Below are 27,959 nucleotides of genomic sequence, written 5' to 3'. Positions count from 1 at the left end.
GGGAAAGGAGGTGCTCACAAGGAAATCCAGTCTCCTGCAGAAGAGAAAGCAGGAAAACAAGGAAGTGAAAGCAAAGCTGTCTTTGCAAAGAAAGCTGTTGTGAGACAAGAGTCAGACTTTTCTATCGATGAAACTGTTTCTCCAGCAGGTAAAAAATTATTCCTCACTTTCCCTGTCACAGGAATACCCATTCATATGCAAAGCAAACAGCTGTCTTTTTGTTCCTAATCCAGTTTTGCATATTTGCAAATGTCTTTAATGCAAGCAAACTCTGCTTTGTGAAAGCTGCCAAGCACATTGCTTTGAACAACTACCTTGCAGCTGGTTTAAAGGATTCTAGAAATCAGAGTAGACTCCCACAGATACATATTCATGTATAGACATCAAAGTTCCTGTTGGCCTAACACAATATTTGTGTGTTCTGATGTGCTTGGAACCAGAAATTCGGTGTCTTATCCTGTTAAAATTAGTATTGTAAGAATTATGATTGTTCAATGGATCTGTCTGTAGCACTGGTCTTTATATGTTTTTAGTAGATGATGTAAATCTGTTTACCTACTGTGTTTTATTATAAAGATTTTTTTCTCAAATTTTTATTTTTTCTAAAAAGTTCTATTTATTTTTAGATTTTAATTATAAAAATTAAGCTCTCGCATATTTCTTTTATTTTTAATGTCACTTGGGGTATTTTCTTCTTTTGTTTTTATTTAAACAGCAGGTGACTCCCTCTCAGAGGATTCAGCCCAGAAGCAAGCGGAGAAGGTTTTAATACCTAGCCAGGAACAAGTTTTTGCTGAATGCTCTCAGAAGAGGATTCTGGGACTGCTGGCTGCTATGTTACCACCTTTCAAATCAGTTAGTTCTTTTCACTTCAATCTGGGTCGTTTTCTAGGTGTAACCAGTAACATGAATAAAATTCATAGTGAATTAAGTGTGGGAAATGGGCTCTTGTTGCTTATGTGTTATAAAATGTGAATTAGAATGTCTTAAGACATTTCACATTACTGAGGTCATAAGGGCTGGGGGGGAGAGAGGGAAGGGAATTGTATCTGTGAACAGTTTGTCTTAACTGTTCAACACCTGCAGGGTTTAAATCTTCAGTTTAGGTCAGTTTAACAGGCCAACAACCAAAGTAGGAACATAATTTCTTCATTCCTCTTTTCCTGTTTGAAAGACCATTAGAGCAGAAGCTTTTGTATGTGCTGACTTTGACTCAAAATCTTGTTTTCTTTCCCTGCCTTACTGAGGATTTTCTCTTTCCGTAGGGCTCCACAATGTCTTTGATGAACCTGGAACAAATACTTCCACTGATGTTTCACGTTGTAATCTCAAATGCTGGCCACCTAAATGAAACTTATCATTTAACCTTGGGACTTCTGGGCCAGTTAATCCTGAGGCTTATGCCTGCAGAAGTGGATGCTGCAGTGACTAAAATCCTTTCAGCCAAACACAATTTGTTTGTACCAGGAGATGGGTCTACAATGCCAGAAGGATGGAAGACAACTCATCTCCTGTTCAGTCTGGGAGCTGTGTGTTTAGACAGGTGCTTTTTCCTTTAAACCAATTAATTAATCTCTGATGACTTGTAATTTTCTTTCATGGGTGTCTTGTGCATAGAGGCTTTTTAATTGAAAATCAATTAAACCTGTACCCTGATCATGGAAAGGGTTTAGCATCTGCAGCCCTTGCTGCAGTGGGAATCTTAATTTCCTTCCAGAAGAAGGCTGGCTGCTGAAAAGTGGCTTTATTTCCTGTGCTTGCCTACATAGCATATCCTAGAGGAAGAAGGAAGGTTGGAGACTTTGAGGAAAACCAAAATACAGCCCCATACTTTTTATATGATGTTAATTCTCTTGCATTGTTGTATATCTCTTGTGTAACTTGGGAAAGGAGGAGAGTGTGTCCTGTTGTAACTATCACCAGTGCTGAACTCTGGATCTGGCCCTTTTATGTGAGAGTATTCAAGAGACAGGTTTTTGTATAGTAAGATTGCAGTGGAAACAGCAGGGAGGGACAGATTTTGAAGCTCCTGAGAAAGCTCTCAAGCATTCTGAGATTAACGTTGTGCCTGTTAAATGTGACTTATTTTTCAGTGTAGCTGCTGTTTCACAGGGAAGGTTCACAAACAAATAGAAAAACATATGAAATGGAAAGGCAGAATATCCAGAGCATCAGCTAAGGGAAAGGATTTTCTCCAAAACTAACTTTAGAGCAAGGAGGCCAGTCCCTCTGGATTGTTTGTGTGATCCCAGAGCGAGCAGGTGGTCACATACATGGGAAATAAACCACTCGCTGTCATGCCAGCAAAAACTTCTGAGCTCTAAACTAAAATTCAGAATTAACAGTGACAATGTTCAGGCACACTTTGATTTGGGACTGTAAACCCTTTCAGAAAACAGAGGAGTATTTACACTCTAGTGATGAAAAACCAAACAGAATTAACATGTCAGCTGGCGTGAAAGCTTCAAATATTTGGAAAAACTGTTTTGTAACGATATGAAAGCTTCAGCTCTGACAGATTAAGAGTGATACACTCTGTTGGGGAAAAACATTTCCAGGTAAGTGTAGTCAGCCCCCCCTAATGCAACCTGCTCTTGCTTTGCAGTCGTGTGGGCCTGGACTGGGCGAGTTCCATGGCAGATATCCTTCGATCCCTGAACTCCTCCGTGCAGTGGCACAGTGTGATCGCTGCCTTCACTGACCACTGCATCAAGCAGCTGCCCTTCCAGCTAAAACACACCAATATCTTCACTTTACTGGTGCTGGTTGGGTTTCCTGAGGTAAGTGGCCTATTTGTACTAAAGCAGATGAAATTGGTTAAAGCTTTTAGGTGTTTATTTCTAAATACGATGGATTTCATCGACTGGGGACATCCATTATAAACTCTCAAAACACTCTGTGCCAGAGTTCACATCTTTCCACTTGTGCACAGTTTGATCTAATCAAATCTGTACAAAATGTTGATCTAATCAAGAATAATGAGGCTGGTTTTCCCTGGCATTTCTTTGAATGCTACTTAGAACTACTGCAAGAAAAGCTTGATATGTTTGATAAATTTATACAAGCAAAACAATCCAGTCTCACTCTTGATGTTCCTAACTCTGATATATTGCCTATGGAGCATTAAGTTGGTTGTTGCAGGCATTTATTTTATAGAAGTGAACAGCTGTTTTCTAAAGATGAAGCAAATATCTGGCAGCAAGCAGAGGGTTCAGCTAAAAAATACAATACCAATATAAGCAAATGTAACCAATATAATGCATGGCTGTGTGTTTGCAAATGAGTGTTCCAAATGATGACTGAAATTCTGCTGCCATTTCAGGTGCTGTGTATGGGCACTCGTTCTGTGTACATGGACAATGCCAACGAGCCTCACAACGTGATCATCCTGAAACATTTCACAGAGAAAAACAGGGCCGTGGTTGTAGACATCAAAACCCGCAAGAGAAAAACAGGTTCTGTGACATTTTTGTTTTATCAGAGGATCACACAGTCTTGCCTTACAGTTTCTTATGGAAGCCCAAAAGCATGTTTTTATCTAGACCACTTCGTGTGGGTCTGCAGAGTTTGAATTCCATTATTAGTAAGGTGTCTGATTTTCTGCCTCAGCTAATTTTACTTGCAGGTCACAAACAAAATGTGAAGCTTCTGCAGTAATGGTTGGGAAGACATGTTTTCTTTTTGAAACTCTGGCATTTATTTTTATTCGAAAAAAGATTTAGAAAACTGTTGAGACCATTCTATTAAACTGAGAAATCTCAGCAACTCTTCCTGTTTTGAGATTTGCTTACTGCTTTTGTCTTATCCTTTTCAAACCTGTGCTTAGTGTTTTAAAACAATTGCTACTTTAAAAACAGTTTGGATACCCCTAAAATCTGAGACCAAGTTAAATGTTTAACATAGAACAAATTAGTTGGATCCCTAGGAGCAAAAACTTTCTGCTTTGGGATACGTGACCTGATATTGTGAAGTTAATAAAGCAAAGGTTGTCCTAAGATTTGACTGTTGAAGTTGTGTAAAAGACATTTGGAAAAATCAACAGACTAAACTGCTTTTTGATATTGAAGGAAGATTTTGAACATAAAAGCTTTTCTTTTTTTAAACTGTTGACATTTTAAACAGTAAGACTGGCAAGATTTATTTCATCATATCAATTGCAGGTATCAAAACTTTCCCCATTTTAATTGTAAAATGCAACCTGTGCTGCTTTAATGCTGTACTGCTAATGTGCAAATATGTGCAGACAATCAGCTGTTGCCAAGAGCTACCTTGAGATTTTTAATTTGCATTGAAAAAATGAAATATTTTCTTGGCTGAGGTAATTTCAGTATAAGACCTTTATTAGAACACAATTCATGTAGGGATTGTGATCATGTCTCAGCCTACTCATATCTACTGGTAGGAGATGACTCCACAACATTTGAAAATGAACCTGGAACATTGTGTTTGTTCTCTGTTGTAGTGAAAGACTATCAGTTGATTCAGAAATGTGAACAAGAGGGCAGTGATTCCCAGACCCAGCTGAGACAGTACCTCCAGCACTTTGTCCTCATATCCACCCACCTCCTGCAAACCAGCCTGGACAGCAGCTATGCTGAGGCAGTGGAAACAACCTGGGTCTTGTCACTGGCTCTGAAGGGGCTTTACAGAACTCTGAAGGTATCTGGCATTAGACTATTATAGATAAATAACAATTCATGTTCTACCCTGCACTACAGGAGCTTGGGGATTGACTGAGCACGTTGGGGAACTCCTACAAGGGCATTTCTCTCACAGCTGGCTCCTCTCATTCCCAGTCTGGAGGGGGGTGAAAATGTTACTGGGCTTTAAACAGCATTTGTGAGTCTGAGCTGGGAGTTGGATTGCTTCTCCTCTCTGGGGGCCAACCATTCATGAAAGCTGAAGAAGAAATTCATAGAGAGAACACTTTATGGAGTGAGGTTCACATTCCCCTTTTCTCACTCCTGAAGTATTTGAAGAGGGAACCTGTGTTTTTTTTGACTGTCAGAACAAAACAGACATTCAGTTACTACTGTGTGCATGTCCTGGATGATCCCCTTAAGGGATTTGAAGTGGAGATTTGTGTTTTAGGGAAATAAAAGGGTTCCCAATGTAGTTCATCTGGCAGGAAATCTATCTGAGGCTGTGTGACAAGGCCTCACAAGCATTGTGATGCATTGTTCCCTTTTTTCTTATTTATTTGTGTGTGTCTGTGTGTGCGTAGATTCATGGCTTCAAGGAAGTCCAAGCTGCCTTTCTTCAGTCTGGTTTGCTCAAGCTTCTAGTGAAGAAATGTAGCAAAGGAACTGGCTTCAGTAAGACCTGGCTTCTGCGAGACTTGGAGGTAAGAAAAGTGACACTTTAGGAAGTCAGGCTACACACAGCAGCTCAAAACTTATGGCACTGCACTTCCCTTCTGGGAGGGAAGTCTCAAGAGTATTTCTAATTAGTCCTAAAATATGTTCACTTAACTGTATCCCTCAATCTGCCTCCCTCTGTCCATCATAACTGTGTAGATAATAGTCCAACTTCTTTGAAGCAGGGGCTGATTTTAATTAATTTCATTATATTTGAAAGAAATGTGCAAGATGAGGCATTAATCATCTACTCAGTTGCTTTTGTGGATTTTATTTAGGCTGTTCTTGAAAATTCTTCCATTTAAAAAAATAATTCTTCCATTCTTCAGTTTAATAAGTAATAATCTCAAAGCAAAGCATGCCTTGCCTTGCTCCCTGACGAGCACGAGGTGCTGCTGCAGTGCAGATGGGGACATGGTCATGTGTGGGGATGTTCTGGCAGAAGGATTGTTAATTCCTGAGAGAGAAGTGTGGTTCAGCTGTTGGCTGTGTTTTGTCTTGGGCAAGAGTTGTGTTAATTGATATGTGGGACTGTAGCTCTGCTGAAGCCAGAGGGATGTTTTCAAAGGAGAAGAGTGTGGAAGGGCATCACTGGCGTTTTGGTGACAGTCATTTTGCTCTGTGAGAATCCTCAAACCTTTGATGTATTGAAATGGTTAAATAATAATTTTCTCAAATTTTTTCACGCTCTCAGCTAATCACTGAAGTTGTCTTTGCAGCACCCTGGAAGGTGTAACTCATTTGTGAAGTGGGAAATGTTTTGGGAGTTTTTCTTTTTTTAGGTGCTGCTTCTTTTTAGAATAGCATGTGTTAAACACTGTCCAGATCTGATAATGTTCTTAAATGCTGATTGCAGATACACTAATAATATCTACAGCTGTCACACCATATGCTGCCTTTTTTCTGTACAGATTTTGTCAATAATGCTGTATTCCTCAAAGCAAGATATCAGTTCCCTGGCTGAACAGGAGGATACTGAACGGGAAGAAAGGGAACAAGACCAAGATGTGGAGCAGCCTGTTGTTGGTCCTGTTGATGTAGAGCAGAACAAACTTGACCCTCTGGAGGGTTTGGATGAAGCCACCAAAATATGCTTCTTGGTATTTAAACTTAGTTTACCTCCTTTGAAGTTACTGTGAATTTCTAGTTTCGTAAAACATTTGGTAGTTTATATGGCTGGTTTTCTGGTAAATTTACAGAATATAGGTCTGATTTCAGTGTATCATTCTCAAAAGAAAATAAAATAGAATTACAGCAGTGGAATGCTACAAAATCATTAGAAAGTGTTTTGCTGAATTAATTTTCATTTTTATTAACCCAAATATTAAGTTCATTAATTCTCTGCCTATAGGTGGGAAAATAGTACTATGACATCCTCAAAAAACCTCAAATTTCTTTTTCCCATATAATATCTTTTTTTTTTGTTTTCTTGCTCCTTTCTCAGATGACACATGATGCACTTAATGCACCTCTCCATATTCTTCGAGCCATGTATGAGCTGCAGATGAAAAGAACAGATTCTTTTTTCCTGGAGGTTCAAAAGAGGTATGTGACAGTCTGGGTCCAGCAGAAAGACAGTTGCTAGATGTGGGTGAAAACCTAAAATCTTCAGAAATTGTTCCAAGGATACAATTTGGTTTTCATGTCTGAAAAAGTAAGGCAATAAACTCCTAGTGAGGTGTATTTGTGGAAACAAATCACCATCTTCTGAAACACGTCACGTGTTCTTCTCTGTGTGGTAACTCCCATATTAAGATCTACTGTGGCTCTAAATTCTGCAAACTGAGGAGGAATCAAGAGCTTCCATGTGGCTTCCAGTACTCAGAGCATGCCATGGAGACACTGTGTTCTCACAGAAACGAGCAATTTTATAACACTTAAACCCTTTGGCTTGTTAGCACAGGGGAGCCAGGTCACGTGGTAAAAACAGGTCAAGTTTAATCTTTCCAAAACAGAAGGTGGGGAGGTTTAATTTACTTTTAATTGCACTAATTTACTTTGCATTGCTTTCAAAACACATTGGTGTATTTTTTTGCTGTTGTTTTGCCCCTGCCAAGGTTCGATGGAGATGTGATAACCACGGATGAGAGGATCCGAACCCTGGCCCAGAAGTGGCAGCCCAGCAAACGCCTGAGGCTGGAGGAGCAGAGTTCCAAGGCAGTGGATACAGATATGATCATCTTACCATGTTTGGTAGGTTCATCTCCACAAACAGGAGCAATTGTGAGATAGTTAATTTAGGCACTGAGTGATTTCTGTTCTGTTTGGTAACTTCAAACCTGAGATAATTTTTTTAACGTCTGAAATAATCTGTTATTAATGTTTTATGTCAAAATTAATGAGCAGGTGCAACGAGAAGCAAATATTTCTTCCTTGTAATTCCTTCCTTAAGGAAGTAAAAGAACTTGATTCTCAGCTTAGGAGGACAAATTGTGATTGCAGGCTGTAATTTCCTCCCCTTACACAAGTGAGATTGTATCTAATTGCTGTAAGCTTGTGCCATGCTACTGTTTCAGCAGATCCCTGTTATCTTACAGTGAGTTCAGCAGAACAAAGAGGCAGTGAATTTATCTTAAAGTAGACACTACACTTGCAAGCTTTAGGTTTTGCATTCAAAGCAGGGTCCCACAGCTCTTTGCTTTATTTTGGGTGCTTGTTCCTGGCTGGTGTCACCAGTGCAGCTGTTTATCAGTTGCACAGCAAAGTGGAAGCAGCTTCCTGAAGTAGTTTCACATAATTATAAGAAAAAAAAAAAAAGATAGGCCTTTTAACAGCTTATACAGAGGCTGTGAAATATCCACCCCTGGAAATTCTCCAAACTTAAACTGGACAAAGCCCTGATTTTGAAGTTGTCTCAGCTTTAAGTCAGATTTGGACCAAATGATCTCCAAAGGTCCCTCTCAGCTTGCCTCATTCTGTGGCACAGCTTGGTTGCTTTACCTCTGTAGGTCAGCTTAAATTAACACTTTTCTGGTTAGAATTCTAACTGCTGCTTCCACTGCTGTTTACAGTCATGTAGCCTTTGGCAGGGCTAAGGGTTGAACTCGATGGTCCTTGGGGGTCCCTTCCAACTCAGCATGTTCTGTGATTCTGTAATAGTGAGAGCTGTTGACTGTTAACAAAACCAGTGTTTTTGAGGAAATCTGTCTTTTTAGCCACATGAGAGATCCCACTTTTGTGCTCTTTAACAAATTCATTTGTAAACCCAGCTTGCAGTTTGATGGCCTGGTGAGACATCCAAACATAAAGAAGCAAATTACTGACAGCCTGTTTTCAGACTTGCCTTTTTTATTTTTTTTTATTTTTTCTTTTTACAGTCCAAGCCTGTACTCTGTGATAAAGCAACAGAAGAAACCAACCCAGTTGCCCAGAAGCTGATCACCAACACAGAGAGTGACCTCCAGCTCAGTTATGCCAAGCAGCGCCGCACCAAGAGTTCAATCCTCCTGCACAAGGAACTGGACTCCAGAAGCAAAAAGGCTGTGAGGGACTACCTGTATCGTGTCAATGAGGCAATTGCAGTTCTTTATGCCAGGCATGTGCTGGCATCCTTGTTGGCTGAGTGGCCTGATGATGTGGCAATCAATGAGGAAATCCTAGACCTGAGTGGCCCAGCCCACATGACATACATCCTGGACATGCTTATGCAGCTGGAGGAGAAGCAGTTGTGGGAAAAAGTAAGTGGAGATTTCACTCAGACAACGTGAGCAAAACCTGTGCCTACAAGCCATGAGACTCTGACTAACAGAAATACTTGCAGTTCCTTTTTTTAACTCAATTGAAACTCCAAAATTTAAATTAGTTCTGAAACAGTAGTTGGAATCTGTCGGTGTCTTGATGTACTGATTCTGTTAACAGAAAATGGAAAAAGGAGCTCCTTGGAGACAACTCTTCCAGTTATGAAAGAGAAATTGGTAAAATAGGCAATTTATTTTGAAAATAGGCAATCTAGATGGTAATCTGTGGAAATTGGTAAAATAGGCAGTGCTTTTTGAAAGCTACTTTTTGTTAGGTCTCAATGTGTGTATTGTAATACCTGTTACTGTGGTGGAAGGGTTCTTGGAATTACAATGGAATGTTCTAATGAAAGTGGCAGGTCAAGGCTTCAGAGCAGTCAAAGCAAGTGGAGCACTTGGAAGCTTCAAAGAAGGAATTAAAAATAAACCAGAAGGCATTGATAAGCCACTGAACCAATACTATACTCTCATCTGGATTAAGTGTTTGACCTGACTCCCTCATCTCATTAAAAAATTAAAATAAGATGCAGTACAACTGGGAGAGACCTGGAGAAGAGTGGCAGGGATTATTAGAACCATGGAATAACTTCAGTATGAGGAACCAACTGGTTTTCTTCATCCTGAATATTTCCCCTGTGGAGGCACTGAGGGAGAAGGAGTAATGGAAAAGTCTATTCTTTCTCTGTAGATTTAAAGCAGTAAATAGCATGCAAAAGTTAACAGCAAGTATTACTCAGTGGCCCTCCCAGTAAGAAAACAAAGGAGTGTCAGATTAAGGTAATAAGTGGCAGGTCCAAAACAAACCAAAAGAACTGGTTCTTGACACAGGATGTCATGGAAATTGTTGCCCCAGGGTGTTTTTATGGGTTCAGAAAAGGGCAGGATGAACTGATAGAATAAAATCTGCTAAGGCACATTAAATACAAAAGCACAGCCTTTGTCTTAGGCTGTTCTGCCAGTGTATGGAGGCAAAGAATGCATTCAGAGAACTGCCTGTGATTTTTAAACTCCTTTTCCCCAGGAAATCAATTTTTTGGCTGTTTTGGAGGTGAATCTGTTGGTCTGAGCTAGAATTACATTTTATAGGAGGAGTTAGGAGATTGCAGGTGAAGAGATATAATCAGTTGCTATAATGACCTGAAAGGGTGTTGAGTAACAGGACTCCTGATACAAAGCTTTTGTGCACTCCTAAAAACTAAGAAAAAGGGAGACTCAGATGGTTCTGAATTATATTTAGTGTGTCCTGATAGACTTAAAGGCAATTTTTTTGTATTTTCAAAGACAGAGCTCTTGCATCTAATGCTTTCAAACACTACAGCCACTTAATTAATACTAATAATTCCTTCTTATACATGGAGTTGTACATTTGGAAGCTAAAACACATGACACATTCTGTTCAAATCAAAACCTGTAAGTGTAGAAGGTAGAGGTACCTGTTTAATATGTTGACAGAGTTGTTTATCTTATTTGATTACAGCTTTAGTTTCCTATTAATTACATTATGGATTAGCCATGATTCTAGCAATTCTGGGAAGAGATGTAGCCAATATCTGTCATGTTTTTACCAGATAAAGAATGAAAGATGTGGAACAGAGGACAGAGTAAAATCTTTTATGCTTATGGAGATGACGCTTGGAGGCATCATTTGTGAATTTGTCTTGTTTATTGCTTGTACCTCAGTTCCCTCTTCCAAAATCCCACGTGACTGGGAACGACTTGTGTCAGCCATCAGCATGTGAGTGTGTGAATGTTGTTTTGACAGCAAACTGTATTTAATGCTGTGGTTTTTATTCTGCCCAGATTCTGCAGAAAGTGCTGCACGGGTGCAAGGAGAGCATGTTGGGGACCATGGCCCTGACAGCCTGTCAGTTCATGGAGGAGCCCGGAATGGCCGTGCAGATGCGGGAATCCCAACATCCCTACAACAACAACACCAACTTTGAGGTGGGTTCAGCGAGTCTCACAGGGCCTGACTTGAGGATCAGCTGAAATCCCCACGGGGGTTGGAACAGAAGCCTCACAAAGTTCCACGTGTGTGTCTGTGGGACTTCTGTGCTTGAAACACCTGTGAAATCTGTCCAGTCCTGCTTGGAAAAGGCTGATTTCAGATGACTGAGGCCTTGCCCTGTAAAGAAATATGTTCAAAATGCACTTTAGTGTAGCCCTAATTCAATCATGTGAAAAGTGCATAGCTTTACTGTGCATGTATTTGAAGCAGATTGTATTTGTAAGTGGTTTCAAGCAATGAGCAAGTATTCCGACCCCTCCATCTACAGATCTGCTTCAGTTGATCTTTTGGTGTTAGATGAAAGTAGGAGTAGTGTCTTTTTTCTTGTATTTCTCATTTTAGGCTACCTTCCCCTGACACAAACAGTTTCTGATTTTATTTTCTTGATACTGTTTGAAAGCATTTTTCTGATACAGTTTGATAAGTAATTATTGCCTTTGGGCAGTCTTGGGATTTTTAATATCCCTACTGCTCTGACTCTTGTGATTTTTATTTTTAAAATGCATATAAACCCTTAGGTTCTGACAATGAGATCAATATCAGCAGCAATTACTGCTTTTGAAAGAGCAAAGCATTGCTAGCAATTAATTGTACATGTTTAACAGCTAATGTGAACAATAGGCCATGCTTTACATCTGTTAAATTAGCTCTGGGTGAAACTATCAAATAGCTTTTTACCCATGGAGATGCTGTAACATTTTTGATGTCTCCCTCATTTGTATGGTGAAAGCTCAGTGGCTTCTGGGTAATACAGTAACACAAAGCTCATGTGTTCATTTCCCAGGATAAAGTTCACATTCCCGGTGCCATCTACCTCTCAATCAAATTTGACCCTCAGTGTAACACAGAGGAGGGCTGTGACGAGCTGCTCATGTCCAGCAGCAGTGACTTCCAGCAGGATCGGCACAGCTTCAGTGGGTCTCCAGAGAAATGGAATGATTTCGAGCTTCCAGGTGAATATGCCACGACTCCAGGATATGCTGGGACTCCACAGAAACTGCTGAGAGATGACAGCGAAATGTGGATGTTCCTGAGATCTGGAGGAAAAACTCAGTCCTTTTCTTGTCCCTCTCTGTTTGCTCTGACGTGCTGCTCTTGCAATTGTTTCTTCAAAGTGGGCTTATCTCTTGTTGTGCTGTGACCTTTTTTTTCCACCCCTCGGTGCTCTTAGCTACTGGAAACAACTTCTGATCTTGATTCTGTTCCAACACAGTCCTTGTTCTGCACGATATTCACTTACATTGTTTATGCCTTGTCTTACTTTCCACAGGAAGCATATTTTTTTTTATTTAAAAAAAAAAAGAAAGAAAGAAAGATAGGCTTATCTCTGTCTCTGTGCTCTGCTGCTGCTCTGAGCAGAGAGAGGCAGTGCCAGTGCCTTGGCTCCAGCTGGTGCCACAGAGCACAGCTGAAAAAAACCCATTCCTTTGACAGGCAGCTTCAGTCTGTGTTCTCTGAGCACATTTTTGATAACACGGTAAGTAGCAAATGCCAGGGAGCTCAAAGACTGCACAGTCCCCTGCTTCTTATTTTTAATTGTTTTAACCCCCTGAGCCACTGGGGTGTTGCAGGAAACTTGACTCCAAGTACTGTCAGCACCTGTAAATAGATTTGGGAGCTTCCTTAGCCAACTTTGGGTTACAAGGTGCTGTTCAGTTACAGGGTGACAGTTAAAAGCAAATGTGTGCTCTGTAGAAATACTTTGGATTTTTATGAACCTGCTTTCTGGCCTCCTTTTCCTCCCAAATAATTGCAGAGGTTTGCCAAGGAGCTGAACTTTTGAGGCCCATTGTTTTGGAGCGGCCTTGGCTGTGAAACTTGAGTTTCACCTTGTGCAAGTTCCTTTCCAGCCCAGGCTGTGTCTGGATCAAGGCTCTTGATTTCACTCAGCAGGTTTTAGCCGCAGCCAGGCATTTGAAGGCTTTTCATTTGATGGCAGGGCTTTCTCCTAGGAGTAGGAGAGAACATCGGTTCCATTTCATGATAAAAAGGGAAACTGTTTTTAAGTTTGGTGGTTTTTTTAATCCTGCAAGGTGTTTTCAAAATTTTTCTGCTCCATGAAACTTTGAAAATTCTGCTTCCCAGTAAAAACCAGCCTGTTTGTCCCGGGGTGATAGGATTTTTTTGTGGAACAGAAGGAAATCCTAAGTTTTAACAGCTTTAATATTACAGAGCACAGTAGGTAAGGATGTGTTTTGTGCAGCCTTACAGCAAAGTACCAGGATTTATGTCTGTGAAGCTGTAGATGCTACAATGACAAGAACCTCTTGAATGTTCCACTGTCTGATTATAAAATGGTCAAACATTGATAGTTCTTCCACTTTTAAGTGATTGAGTTTAACAATTTTCTTCCCTAGGTAAAAGATGTGTAGTTTCATTTTCCGATACATAAAAGCAGCAACTTTACTTTCAAAGTTTTTAAACCTTGTTTCCAGTGAATTCAAAGGTTGTTGTAAAGAACTTGACTGCTTATTTAGAGGTTCTTTTTTCATAAAACTTAACTGATGGATAACACAATTGGAAAAGTGAAGTTACAAGTGTACAGTATAGACTTTAACTTCCTCTATGTAGTAAAAATATTGTCCTTTCTTGTAAGTATCTTGAGACGGGAAACCCTCCTGTGTTTTCAGTCTACTGTGCATTTCATAATTATCAAAAAATAAGAAGTCATCTCTCTTAAATGACAGTATCTAGGATAAGTTCATCACAGACTTTTCATTTTAATTGTTTTTGAGGTAGCAAAATGAAATCAGAGGGAAGTAATGTGGGTTTTCTTCCTTCCCTTGCACACAGGAGACACGCTCTACTACCGATTTACTTCTGACATGAGTAACACTGAGTGGGGATACAAGTTTACAGTGACAGTAGGTCATCTGGGAAGGTTTCAGACAGGTAAGTGCTGCTCAGAATGCATTGAAAAGGGCCTTTTTTAGTCATTTTGCTGAGCTTTGAGAGACTTGTGCTTATGGCTTTTTCTTGGCGTGGAATTTGCTTTCCGTGTCTTGGAAACAACATGCTTAGTTTTGGTCAAGTTGAAGCTCAACTTATGTTTCTTACTGGCTGTGACTTTATGTTAGAAGTACAAAATCTTCACAGAGACTCAGAGATTACAATTCTAACAATGTAATTTGCATTCAAAATCTCATTATGTGACTGTAATTACACACAGGATTTAGTAAACGCTCCAAGAGGCCGTAATTGAAAACAGAAATTATTGTAACTGTGTTTTTAAGAGTAGTTAGCTATTAAAATAGATTGGTTCTGGATCTAATTTCTAGATATAGCATGAAAGGTTTTGTTAGTTTATTTTGGAGTTTAAATATTTTTAATTAAACAGGGGCTGGGGAATAATTTGCCACCAGCACAACTCTACTGCATATCCCACAATAGTGAGGGCCTGTGGTTTTTTTGCCCTATTTGGGAAAAACTTTAATTTTGGATATGATTCTTCGTACTTTTTATCCGAGTTGTACCTCAGAAAAAGAGTTGTAATGTCAGGATGTAACATAGAATTGTCTCAGATTTTTTTGTTTGGTATTTTAATTCAATATTTCTTCCTTGCCAGAGGAATACTTACATTACACATACACTGTATATGTACTTATGTTACACATACACTGTATATGTACTTATGTTACACATACACTGTATATGTACTATTATACAGTATATGGAGAAAACTGACTGTATGAACTGAATGATTCTCTACAGAAGTAACAGCTGCTTGAATTGACTTTTCTTTCCAGGGTTTGAAATCCTAAAGCAGATGCTGTCTGAGGAAAGGGTGATTCCTCACCTCCCACTGGCCAAAATCTGGGAATGGCAGGTGGGGGTGGCGTGTCGTCAGACGGGTCACCAGCGTTTGAAGGCCATCCACCTGCTCCTGAAGATAGTGCAGTGCAGCACCCAGGGGTGAGTGACTGCTCTGGGCTGGGCACTTGGAAAAAGGTCCAAGGGGTTCAAATATTGTCATAAAGGAGAAAAAAAAAAAAACTCACAAAAAAAAAAAACACCCTCAAAAAAAAAAAAAAAAACTCACCCTGAAACAGGACAGAGATAAATTTCAATTAGTTTTCTAGAAGTTTGTTCTCCTTATATCAATCATGGTGCAGAAGTGAAGTGATGGTGATGATCTGATTCTCTGTTAAGTGAATAACTTTTAAGTTATTGTTTTGAGTTGTGCCATTAAGCCTGTAATTGAGTTTTAGAAGGGAGATGTGTCCTAAAGCTCAAGTATGTATGGCATGGGTATTTCTGGGTGCAAGAGCATTTAGCAAAGTGATGTATATGGTTATTTTGTTTTATAGTCCTCATTCCAGGAGTACACTCAGCTTTAGAAAAGTCATTTAGACATGATCATGTATATGAGGGTTCTCTACCTCACTGCTTGAGAGTGAAATTCTTTGTGCTGAAACACCTGACTGAATTTAGATTTTAAATACTTCTGTGTTTCTTATCCACCTGTCACAAATGTGTGGTTTTGTTCTCTTAATATTGATTTGGTTTTGCTTTCCCTCTCCACCTCCCCATTCCCAGAAACAGGCATGGTTTACTCACTATTTCATCACAATTTCATTTAAATTATTTTTTTCAGGGACTGTGACCTCACCTTGTTGAAGCCACTTTGGCAGCTTTTCACCCATATGGAAAACAACTTGTGTCACGACATGGCCAAGCCTGGAATTCTCCTTCCTCTCCATCGTGCACTGGCAGAACTCTTCTTTGTGACAGAAAACAGAGTTACTGTAAGCAGTTCCTGCATTTGTATCCCTCCTTTCCTCACTGCTGGGAATGACATGCAGTTTAGTGTTACACTGAGTGTAGTTTTCCTTTGTCTTGGTGAAGTCCGTCAGAGCTTCAGAAAAATAAAACAACCTTCTCTTGTGGGGCCTGGCAGCAAATTCTGATGGAGTGTCATTCTGTTGTCTCACCCATCATGGGACCTTAAGTAAAAGCCATGACTCTTCCTTGTGCAGTTAAGGCCCTAAATCCACTGAGAGGAATGCTGGCTTAATAATTAATTTAAAGGCATTTGCATGTGGTTTTCCTTGAGTTGATTTTGAACATTACATATGAACAGTCTGTAATGAGCTGATTTCTGTGGTCACCAACTGTGCTCTAGTCTGGAGCCTTGTGTGTCGTTCTGATACCTTTGGCTCTAATGAGCAGCATTTTAATATTAATTAGTAAGATGATATCTGGTAGAAACGTTGGTGTTCACTAATTGTTTTCTGGCTGCAGGAGCTTGGATCTCTACAGGAGTATTTGCTTGCCTTAAATACTGAAGATCATCTTCATCGCTGCACAGCACAGGTAGGACTGTCCAACCCCAGGGTGTGTGGCTGTGTGGTATCTGTCTGACAGACAGTGAATGATTTCTGATTGCCCAGTGGAGTTTATAAAATAGATATTAAGGTACTTGGGCTTTACAGTACCTCGACAGGCCTCTGAAATTTGGGAATGAACTACTCACAAATGCTGTTCTGGGATATTGGGAAGGAATTCTCCCCTGTGAGGGTGGTGATGCCCTGGCACAGGTTGCCCAGAGAAGCTGTGGCTGCCCCATCTCTGGAAGTGTCCCAGGCCAGGTTGGATGGGGCTTGGAGCAACCTGGGTTAGTGGAAGGTGTCCCTGTCCATGGCAAGGGGTGGAACTGGATGATCTTTAAGGTCCCTTCCAACCCAAACCACTCTGGGATTTATTTCTGTTGAATTTCCTACAGGCATTTCTTTGCCGTTTTGGATCAAGGAGAACCTTAGAAGTGACTTTGTTTTTCCTTCTCTCTTCTAGGCCCTGAAAAACATTGCTGCTATCAGCCTTGCCATTAACTATCCAAACAAATCAACAAGTTTCTGGAATGTTTAATACTGGCTCAGGCCGGAGTGCATGGGATAGAGTAGTTTGTCCATAGGACATTGGAACAAACATCTTTTAACTCCGTTCAGGACAAGTTCCTTCAGCTTCAGTGTATGAGCACTCTGCAGCCTTCCTTCCTTCCACCTTGATGTAGAATTTGTACCAGTAACATGCACTTGGATGAAAAAGCACATCCTGAAGTAACTCACGCGTCGCCTACAGTTATGTATGCACATATTGTAGCATGTTAGATACACAGAACAATAATGGGGCTTATTCCCAGGAGCTAAAGGAATGAAGGGAGCTCAAGGATGAGAATGGAAGGCCCCTGCCTTGGTGTCTTCTGCTCCCCAGGGAAACTTGATGGATGGAATGTGACAGCTTCAGAAAGCAGTGGTGAACTTGGAGGGATCCCTCAGCATCTCCTGTACAGCTTGGAAGGGAAACAGGCCAGCAGAGCCTGGTGGGCTGTGCAGAAATGGGCCATGCTTGAATCCTGTCGTGTTTGCTTTTGCTTTGGAGGTTCCTACCCAAGGAAAAGAACTTTAATTCTTACTAAACTACGGGTTGTAAAAGGAATTCTGGGTGATTTGCGAAGCAGTTAAAGGATTTAAGTTTTAGAGCATCCTCGTGCAAGGGCTTAATGGTTCTGCTGTTCTTTGATTCATTCACCTGGATCACCTTTTCTTACCTTGATTTGTCTCCAGAGTGTTATGCCAAATAGCCCATTATTGTAGTGCAGAGAGCAAAGGCTGGTCCCCAGTCACAAGGTGGTATGAAAAGCTGAGGAACTTACACCATCACTTCTTGACAAGAAATTATTCACCAGACTTTTTTCTTTCCATTATTTCAGTACCAGTGGCTTAGGAGGTCCTTGGCAATGTTGGGAACCAGACTCCCAGCACTCAGGGTGGGGTTAATGATCAATCCAGGCTTATCTTACAGAGCAATAACCACATTCCTCTTAGTGAATGTGGAATGAATTGCAGACCTTCTATGCTGAAATAAATTGGCTTTTTTCCTACACAACTACATTGGTTATTCCCTTTCCAAAGAGTTTAAAAGGACACAGAAGGATTTGGAGGTGTATTTTGTGTACCATTGCACACAATTTGATCTTGTCAAATATAAATTCGGAGAACTTTTAATGCTAATTATTTTCTTCTTCCCATTTTTACTCCAGCATTAGACTATGGGGAAAAAAAGGCAACCAAAAGCTCTAGTAGTAACTGAGTACAAGTTGTGTAAAGGCAGTGGGGGATGTGTTCATTGACCCTGCTTGTCCAGGAGGTGAGGGGTGCCCAGATACCAGAGTGCAACACGCACAGGAGCCCAGCTCTGGGGGATGTCCTCTGAACTGATGGGCTTATCAGCTGGGGATAGAATTTTAAGGGTGCTCCAGTCTCCCTCTAAGAGGGAAATGTGCAGTAATACATCCCCTGGTTTGTTTTTTGGGTTGGTTTTTTTTTTGGATGGCCTCCAGTGCTGTAGAGTTTTGTTTTGACTTCTGCTCAGCCAGGTGAGTGCACAGCAAGTGCTTCTTCAGGGCATGAGCTTGAAGCAGAATGTGATTTTTCTACCTGAAAGACTTTAAAACTGAAAACTACCATGCTGGAGTCTTCAGGAATGGAGTGGCCCTCTTAGCAAATGAGAATGCCAGGATTCAGGAAAAATCTATGTATCAGACACTGAAAGGAAGCGGAGAGATCCTGCTCTGAACCCCCTCCTGGAGCACCCTGTAGTTGATTTCCTTCAAGAGGTCCCAGTGGGAAGGGAATTACCCAAGTTTGGTGTATCTTTAACGCACAGATCAGGATCCCTGGGGAACCAACTGCTCCACACCTTGTCATGCACAAAGACATCCTGGGAAAGGGGAGTTGCTCCACCAAAACCAGACGTTCCCAAGCCTGTGGTGTAGGGAGTTGTATCCATGGGGCAGGTGAGCCTCTGGAAATGGCTTTTGTGGAGCAGTAGGACTTTGCATTCCCCGCTCCCTGGGAATCCATGGCTGAGGAATCACGGATCTGCAGCGGGCTGGAGTGCTGGGGCAGCTGCCCAGCTCTGCCTGCTCAGTCAGAGGAGGCTTTTTCTTTTTTCACATCAGGGATGCTGACTGTAAATAAACCCTGCACAGAACCTGTCACGGCTCTATCATAGTCACCTTTATTTCTGTTGGACTTTTTACTTTCTGGATGAAGACATGAGGCTGCAAGGATGACACAGGAGTGGCCAGAGTTCCTTACTAGGCAAACCACTCAACTTACTCTACCAGCAGTAACTGGCCTGTGAGTCAGTTGTCCTGCCCCGGAGGGACTGTCTGGGAACAGTGTCCACTAAATATAATTTCTACCCACTAGATGGAACTGAAGGACTGTGACCTGAGTTGACACTGAATCTGTTGCTGCCTTACAACTCAAATCATTAATTATGGATTTTTTAACAGACAAGAAACACTGATTATTTTTTTTTCTTCTGGTAGTTCTAAAGAAAGAGGAGTAGAATACCAATAATGAATATTCATGATCAATCACATTTTGAAAATTATGCAGGAGTTCCAAGTGGATGTGGATGATGCTATTGAATTGTATAAAGCTGTCTGGAAAACAGGTATGCTGAAAAAAATGTGCCTAATATAAAAAAAAAAAAACCAAACAAAAAAAACAAACTAAAAAAGGTTGTCCTGCCTGAATCACCTATAATGTGTTTAAAACAAACCATATTGTTCCTAATGACACATTTGACTTGCTTTCATTAAACACTTAAAACCGAGAGTTTTATAATTTCTTTTCTTACAGGTTTACTACTTTGCAATTTTTATCAGTTGTTTAAAATATATCAGACCTTTAGATTTATTCCTATTCAGTTCAACATGTAAAAAGAAAGCTACAGATGTGGGTAAAATATGCAAATGAAGAGAAATATATTGTAAAAATTCTATAAAAACAAAAGAGTTCAACACTGTGTCTGTTTTTTGTTTGCTTTTCTCTTCTGCTTGCTGAATGTTTAATGCTGGAATTTGCAGTGAGATCCAGGCTTTTTCCTATGAATCCTCATTTTCCATGCCTGTAAGCAAACCTGCTTGTCCTCATGTGGTTAGTAAATATCTAATACTGAGTTATGCAGGAGCCAGACTTCTGGAGTCATCTCCTAAATTCCAGCCCTGCTGTTTACATTCCAGTGGCCTTACCCTAAAAATTCAGTTTTCCCATGGATCTCCATTGGTTTCAGTGCTTGTGTGTGTTTACATCCAGACCTGAAATGCACATCTGGGGGCCCAGATACCTCATGGAAAGCTGAGATTTATCTTAGTGGGTCTTGATTCTAATTAGTGATGTTGGTCAGTGCAGGGTTGTGCCAACCTGGTCCGGTGGGTTTAACTGGAAAGGTTGTTTACCTTGGGTTTGGCTGGAGGAAAGGGCTGTTCAGGGAAGCCTGAGTGAGGAAGCCAACATCTTTCTGTATTTGCCTAAAGCTGCAGGTTGTTTCCTTGGAGAACAGTCTAATTAGGTAATTTTATTAAACACAAACAAATAGCGGGATTGTGAAGCTGTGGGAGAGTGAGGAGCCTTCCCTGAGACACCGAGGTCGAGGTTTCAGCTGATGAACCTCAGACAAATCCAGTTGCATTGCTCTGAAAGTCAGTGTGGTGCCAGGCACTGGAATGGGACAGAGGGCACAGCTGTAACATTATGGGTCTGGTTTTCAGATCAAGTTAGTTAAGACTGTTTTTCTTTCAAGAGATCAGAATTAGGCTAGTTTAGAGGTGGGTGACTCTTTAAAATCTGCCTTTAGGAGAAGGCTGAGCTGCGTTTAAAACAAAACTGGCCCAATCCCTGAGTTTCCACAGTCCCTCTCAGACTTAGTGTTTTCTGTAGGCCTTGCACCTTTGCAAACACGAGGACAAGACCTGCCCTTTTATACCCTTTCAAATCTGGAATGACCATCCTCAAATCCATGGATTGCCCTGCTATAAAACCTGGGAACAGTGGAGCAGAACAAAGCCCAACAGTCTGATTCAGTTCTTTCCCTTTTAAATGATGAATCACCCAGAGGTGAGTTGTGTTGGGAGTCTGCTGGGGAGGCCACCAGCTCTTTTCAGGGGCCAAAATGCAACCCCAGCCATGGGAGCCTCTAAATCCATGACCTGGCCTTTAGGTAGAGCTCCAGAATGTTGGAAAACACGTTAATATATGTAAAGAGGATGGTTTTCAACAGTGGGACAGTTTGCAGGAGGTCAGGCTGGATAATAACTGGAACAAAGAATGTGTGTTGGTAAAATGGCCTGGAAAAACAGGAACTGTGCTGGGATCTGTAGGGGGAAACCAAAATCTGGCCCATCTCACCTCTGAATCTAAAGCAAAGAAGTCAATTCCTATTCAACTGAATACAAGAAATCCACTGTGAATAAGGAAGGAATTAAGTAAGAGATGAAGGAAGTAAGATTAAAGCTCATTCTTTCCATGATGGTCAGGTCTAATTTAATCAGGTCTGTTCTGCAGTAAAATCTTTCCTGGTTTTTACCTAAGAAAGAACAAATAATAAAAAGCTGGTACCCAGCTCCAGGTTACAATGTTGAGGAGCTCATATGTGGGTATGCAGAAATAAACACTTAAAACCCCCCCCAAAACCTTATTTCCTGCAACTGGAAACATGACCAGGCATTCCTGATCAAAAGATGGAAATCTCAGGCAGTTTTGTTGGGGCCCTTAGCATTTAGAGATTCATTCTTTTTATATGCAAGGGCTGGGAATGTTTGGATTTAGGAGCATGGGGAAAAGAAGTGGAGAAGAGATAACTGGATTGTCTTGGAGACAGAGTCCACCCAAGTGTTGGGCAGTTGGATGGGGAGTTTCTCCCGCTAAAGCCTTTCTGACAGAGCTGTGATGAATTTTTTTAAGCTGGTTTCTTCCTTCCATTCCCCACTTTAGTGTCTGACTTTCCATAATCTTACTGCACAAATCTTACTGCATTTGTGGTATTTTTTTCCTTAACATTTGCAGTGCAAATAACAAATATTTAAACTTGCCTTGCATGGAAAAAAAAAAAAAATCAGCTTTACAAAAACTGAAGAAATGTGAGTGGAAGTGCCTGCAAATATTTGTCAGCGGTATTTTCTCTTGCAGGCTTGTTTCCAAAACACTTTGTTGGCCTCTCCTCACAGCTGGATCATCACATGTGGTGGCTCCAAGCCATTTCCATTACCTGCACGTCCTCAGGAGTCAGTGCTGGGAGAGATGCTCCATTCCATAGGTTGGTGTGGGCCGTGCCCAGCAGGGAATCCCTCTCCTCCCTTCACAAACACATCCAAAAACGACCCTTGGCTGCTCTCAGATGGTGTTTGGGCTCTTCCAGGAGGTGTTGGTGAGGTCAGTGCTGAGCATCCCACCTTTGTACAACTTCATGTCCAATATCTGGCACGCTGAATTCTTTTTAGTTCTTTATAATGAGTCGTTCCCCTGGCACTCGATGCCCAGAGAAGCTGGGGCTGCCCCATCCCTGGAAGTGTCCAAGGCCAGGCTGGACAGGGTTTGGAGCAACCTGGGATAGTGGAAGGTGTCCCTGTCCATGGCAAGGGCATGAAATGAGATGAGCTTTATGGTCCCTTCCCCCCAGATTATTGTGGGATTCTCTGATCTTTGACACCTCTGTGGAGGTGGGTTGGTACCTCAGCTCTCACCTCTTGCCTTTCAGGCACCCAAAGGTTTTAACCTCCTCAAGCACATAAAATTTCTAAAAACCAACAAAACACTTGAGGAAATGCTTCCCCTTATGACTTTATATTTTCTAATCAGTAAAAACATCCTCTACAGATTTTTCTCTCTCCAATAGGTCACATCCTATGGTCTGACACCTACAATAGCACTTAAGTATGTGGCTAGACATTTACTGGGGCTTCAGTTCATCACTGTGCTTATCTTAGACCAAATTAAATATGGAATTAAGGTGTAATTGTAAGTGCATCTATTTCAGCATTGAAAGGTAGGCTTTAAATTGGTTTTGTTGCCTTGGAGCCTAAGCAGACCACGCTGTTGATGGGTAAGTACGTAAATTGTACAGCTTTCCCTCGCATCCAGCAGGATCTGCACAGGCACAAAACAAAAAGATGAAGTCTTGAGTCAGGAGAAGTGTTGAGTCAGGAGACCTTTATTCTCATCATCTTGCTTGAGAACAAGTCATGTCTGCGTTTCTTACCCTTCTCCTTTACATAAACCACCCACAGAAAGCTCATTAATCAAAAATGTCAATGGTTTCACAGAAATCCCCCCCCCTCACACTTTGGGGTTTATGTTCCTCTGAGTAGCAGGTTGGGCTCTTTTTCTCCTCACCAATGGTATTTCTCTTTTTCTTTTTTTTTCTTTTTTTTTTTAATGTTTTTGTTCCTTTGCACTGTGTTAATATTTAAAGAGAAAAGAGCGTTTCCTCCTCCGTGGGGTCGGTTTTGGATGTGCTGCTGGATTTTAAACGACATCTTTTTTTTTTTTTCCCCCCACTCATTCTCCGGTTTCAAAATGCACCGTGATGTGTTTGATCTTTTGGCACCTTCTTTTCTGCAGGAGATGCCTCAGCCTCTCCAGAGCTGCTGGCACCTGGGAGGGTGTGCTCTGTGCTCAGCATCCTCCCCAGCTCCCTCTCCCTGCTCTGGCTTCTGCCTTTCCCTTTGCTCGAGGGAGTCAAACCTGCGGAGGCAGGACCTGGGGAGCTGAAAATAGTTGTTTTATTTACCAGAAACGCAAAGTCTCTCTGAGAGTAAAGCAAATCCCTCCTGAATTTTGTACTAATAATGCTTAGCACCAGCAGAGCTGCTGCTGAGAGGTTATAGCTTCTCTTTAATTAAGCCCACACGAGTTGAGGGGGGATATCCATGGATGAGGAGTGTGTGCACTGATATCCAGGAGGTCCCACTGCCTGTCCTCCACCCTTGTGCTCGTAGGAATTGGAGATGCTGCTCTGCTCCACGAGGCCTCCTCCCATCCAAAACCAGTGTTAGAAGAGCACAAGAAAGATGCCTCCAGTTCCTGGTGGGTTTTCCCTGCTTTTTCCCCAACACTACTGCGGGACAGCTGCAGACTCGGAGCCGTCGGTGCCCTCGCCTGCCGCAGCGTGAGCGGCTGCCGCTCTTAGAGCAATAAAACCCCATTTCCTTCGCAGCTCGTTGCCTCCAGCACTCCCCTCGCCAGGCAGCCGAGATTCCCAGCTGGGAACAGCGTGTCCCGCCGCGGGCACCGGGAAGCGCCTGTTCCTGGCACACAGCCCCGGCGGGGCTCTCGCCCCCGGAGCGGCTGCCGGCTCTGCCCGAGCTGCCCACGGAGCGCCGGGGGGGAGCGGGGCCCTGCCCGGCTGCCGGGGGTCCGGCTCAGCTGGAGATGCTCCAGCTCACCTGGCCGAGAGCAGCTCTGCAGCTTCCCGGAGTTGCAAACCCCGTGTGTGACACAGCGAGGACAGCTCTGCCTTTTATTCCTGGGCTCCGGAGCAAGAGGAGCTTGCATTCCCTGGGGGCAAGTCCTGCTCCCTCACAGAAAGCAGCCTTTGCACCCCACGGCAGGCCTGGCCTCTCCTGGGTTTGGGTCCAGTTTGTTCCCTCCTCAGGAAGCAGCTCCTGCACACGAGTGACCCAGCAGCCCTTTACTGCCCTGATGGACACAGCCAGGATGCCACCACGGGCTGTCAGTGCCACCATGGGCTGTCGTGCTGGTGGCCCATTGTCTTCCCAGGGCTTTTTTTTTTTTCCCTTTTAAGACTTTTCCTCCTTGATGTGGCTGTACACGAGGTCACACTGACCTGTGGCTTTAATTACAAACTAGTCCTTTGGATGAGTTAAACCAGATAATTGCAGTTCAGCCCCAGCCGGTGAGAGGTTCACTGGAGGATTCAGGAGCCCTCACCTGGAACAAAACTTGACCTTAGTGTGAATCTGTCTGGACAAAGGCTGGTGTTTGTGTCCCACCACCCATCCCACACTGGCACCCCGAGCCTGGCTCTGCCCTCTTGGTGGTGCAGTTCAGCTCTCTGAGCTTCTCCTCTGGTGGCACAGCCAAACTCCTGGCTCAGATGTGTCTCTTCTGGCTGTACCAGATCTCCCAGGAGGATTTGGCTGTGCCAGAGCCCCCCTTTCTGCAGGGGGTGTAGAAGAAGCAAGGCAAGACGGGGGTCTGGGGCTGTTTGGGGATGCTGCACCCCCAGACACCCTGTGATGGGTGTTGGTTTGACCTGCTGCTGCTCATGGTTTTGCTTTGGGTGCTGCCAGCAGGGCTCTTGGAGCAGCTTTTTGCCACTGCCATTGCAGGTACCTGGGATGGGATCAAGGGAAGCTTGAGGGTGTGTCCAGCTAAAGCACTGGGCAGGGCACCAGCCTTTGGAGATCTCTACAAGCCAGGGAGCACCAGCCCCAGGCTGCAGCTGCAACAGGTGACACTGGAAGAGCAGCATCTGGCAAGCAGGGCTGGGTGTTCCCCAAAATAAACCATCCCTTTGGGGCTCCTGCTGCGGAGCCAGGACCCTGCCGTGCTGCCGGGAGTGATGGAGCAGCCCCGAGCACAACCAGCCATGTCCATGAACCCCCAGCCCAGCTCCAGCCCCGGGGGATGCTGGAGGGGGCAGGTTTGTGCTCACTGCAGGTCCCCCTGTCCTGATTTTTCGGCAGTTGCCTCCCACGGCCGTGACCCAGCCCCGGCGCCTTCCCGGGAAACCCTGCCAGCTCATAAACCACTTTCAATCTCTCAAGAAGGTCCTTTGTGCAGCCTTTTGTCAACAGGGCCTGTCCCATTGCTATAGCTACGGCCCCTTTGCTGCCGGACACACCTGTTTGTTTTTCCAGCTCCTTTCTGTTGCCGTCAGACTTCTCTGCCACCTAAACAAAACTCCTGAGAAAAGCCCTGCCCTGGTCCTGCACCCTCCTCGCCCTTCCCGGGTAAGGAAACTCCTTTCTCCCCTGGGATCAGTTTTCTGCAGGTAGTGGCCCCAAACCAGCCTGCTCAGCCCCTCGGCACAGGTTTGTTTGCTGGTTTTTGCCCTTAAAATCACCGTGTTCATGGTGGAGCAGAGCTGGGGGATGTGTTGTTTGCAGTCAGACTCCTTGGGAAGGGTGAGGAGTGGTGATGTCCCCACGGCCCATCAGCAGGAATTCAGCAGATACACACAGGGTCTTCTCATTGAATACTTCTCCCCTCATGCAAAAAACTCCCCAAAATTAGTGCTTTTGGGATATCGACCTCCTGTGTCCACTTGGGCAGCTGGAACTGCCTCAGCCCTGGGTTCAGCACAGTGTGGAGGCTTTTCCCCCTTAGGACCCTGTGCTTTCCTTGGCACCAGGAGCCTTCCCAGGGGTTTGCGTTGCCTTTTAGGGAGACTTAAGAAAGGAAAATATTCCACATTCACGAGGTGTGGCTGCTGTGTGCCCAGAGGGAAAACATCCAGCAGTGGAAACCATCCCAGGGGAATTACCCTTCATTTGCAAGGTGTTTCTCCTGCACCAGCCTGGGTTTCAACAAAAAAGTGAGGGAAAAAGGGCTTATTATGACCTTTATCAGGGTGACTTGCCCACAAGGATCCTGTTTTTCTTTTCCCATGTTTCATTCTTCCCCTTCCAGACGTGGCTGAGGTTTGTCCCTGGCACTGGGGCAGTGGGATCCACTGCTTGGGCACGGCCGAGCTGCCGGTTTTTGATTCCCTGCTCCCTGCATCCAACCCCGGCGTGGCTGAGTCACGCTCTCCGCTGCTGGATGACTCACCAGGATCACCAGGAGATCTCCGGAGAACCTCTGGAGCCAGGAAGAGAAATCCACCCCCAGGCTGCACCATTTAATCCCACCGTGCCAGAGTTCCAGTGCTTCCCGCTGGGACCTGGAGTGATGCTGAAAAGGAGCAGGGAAATGCCTCGGGATGCAGAGCCCCAGCTGGACATGGAGACGTGATGGTCCTGCTGACAAGGATGGGCTGAGGCAGGGAGCAGGTTGCCAGGATTTGGCCCTACTTTTGTGCAAGCTGGCAACGAAATAATCCAACAAAACCTCTTTGTTTCACCCAAATGTTACTGCTGTTTGTTGCCCTGCAGCTTTGGTGTCGCTTCCAAACATTTAATGTGTGGGAAACCATATTTTTGATTAACAGGATGTATTTGGGGGGGGGGGTGTTATGGTTTTAACAAGTGAAAAAATGACCTTTAATGCTCTTAATTAAACAAGGATGGGTTTGGCAACGCCACTAAGGTCTTGCACCTCATCCAACCCTCATCTCCCTGTGCAGGAGCTGAGCCTGGCACTGTGTTACAGCTGTCAGGCCTTGCCTGAATTCCAGATATTTGGGATCTGCTCTGACATGAGCCATGTCCCTGATTCCAGCCCCGCGGGGACTCGCTGCTGCGGGTTTGCACATCTGGAGCACGGGCACATCCGTGCAGCTGCTCTGGGGGGGATGGAGCTGCAGGAGAACAGCTGGAGCATTTTAGGGCTGTCCCAGCTCTCCCGCTGCTCATCACCCCGCGGGCAGACAAAACCAAGCTGCTCTTGGGTGGAAAACGAGCTTTTCAGGAGGGATCAGTCACGCTCGGCTGGACCCATAAACCAGGGAGGCGGCTGCTCCTGCCCCACGCTCCCATTTGTCTCGGAGAAAAACATCCAGTTTTGATATTTAAGATTTCCAGCAATGGAAAATTCACAGCAGCCGCGGGCTGGGGAGCCAGGCGCTAATTGGCGGAACTTGTAGGAAGAGCGTCCCTCCAGCTCTTTTCCATTGGAAAATCCAAGAGCTTTCTCCAACTGTTGATTCCTCGTAAAAACTAAAGCAAAACATGCTGGGTGGGGAAGTAGGGGTGAGGGAAGATCTTGACAGTGTTGTAGCAGCCCTTTTCACTCCGTCAGGACAAATATTTACATTTTTTTGTTGTAAAGTTACTCTTGTTTGGAAATAATTTGTTTTATTTTGCGCTCTGTTACCAGCTTTGACAAATCACAAAGAAAACGAAGTGACTTTGCAGAAATACGATGTTTTGGCTAAAGAAGGACA

General features: G+C 43.2%; 1 protein-coding gene across 4 annotated transcripts in view; it reads left to right on the top strand.

The window, feature by feature from the left end:
- The window catches only part of ZZEF1 (zinc finger ZZ-type and EF-hand domain containing 1), a 57,338-nt gene extending 37,432 nt beyond the window's left edge, over nt 1-19,906 (top strand). For 2 of the 4 annotated variants that reach the window (XM_027664413.1, XM_027664411.1), the window contains exons 38-55: nt 1-148; nt 716-855; nt 1,266-1,543; nt 2,606-2,780; nt 3,323-3,455; nt 4,463-4,659; nt 5,225-5,344; nt 6,269-6,457; nt 6,802-6,902; nt 7,415-7,550; nt 8,675-9,034; nt 10,895-11,038; nt 11,887-12,055; nt 13,896-13,994; nt 14,849-15,014; nt 15,697-15,847; nt 16,344-16,415; nt 16,893-19,906. In XM_027664413.1, the coding sequence (XP_027520214.1) occupies nt 1-148; nt 716-855; nt 1,266-1,543; nt 2,606-2,780; nt 3,323-3,455; nt 4,463-4,659; nt 5,225-5,344; nt 6,269-6,457; nt 6,802-6,902; nt 7,415-7,550; nt 8,675-9,034; nt 10,895-11,038; nt 11,887-12,055; nt 13,896-13,994; nt 14,849-15,014; nt 15,697-15,847; nt 16,344-16,415; nt 16,893-16,967 (2,853 nt within the window). In that variant the 3' untranslated portion in view covers nt 16,968-19,906. Of the gene's footprint in view, nt 149-715; nt 856-1,265; nt 1,544-2,605; nt 2,781-3,322; nt 3,456-4,462; nt 4,660-5,224; nt 5,345-6,268; nt 6,458-6,801; nt 6,903-7,414; nt 7,551-8,674; nt 9,039-10,894; nt 11,039-11,886; nt 12,056-13,895; nt 13,995-14,848; nt 15,015-15,696; nt 15,848-16,343; nt 16,417-16,892 lie in introns of those variants that run through there. The other 2 variants (XM_027664412.1, XR_003531087.1) reach the window with 2 other exon arrangements.
- Nucleotides 19,907-27,959: the final 8,053 nt, after the last annotated feature.

The sequence above is a fragment of the Corapipo altera genome, unplaced genomic scaffold (genome assembly GCF_003945725.1).
Source record: "Corapipo altera isolate COAL_440 unplaced genomic scaffold, ASM394572v1 181b, whole genome shotgun sequence".
NCBI classification, from domain to species: Eukaryota; Metazoa; Chordata; class Aves; order Passeriformes; family Pipridae; genus Corapipo; species Corapipo altera.
Note: the sequence above shows the minus strand (reverse complement) of the source record. Positions and strands in the feature narration are given on the sequence as shown.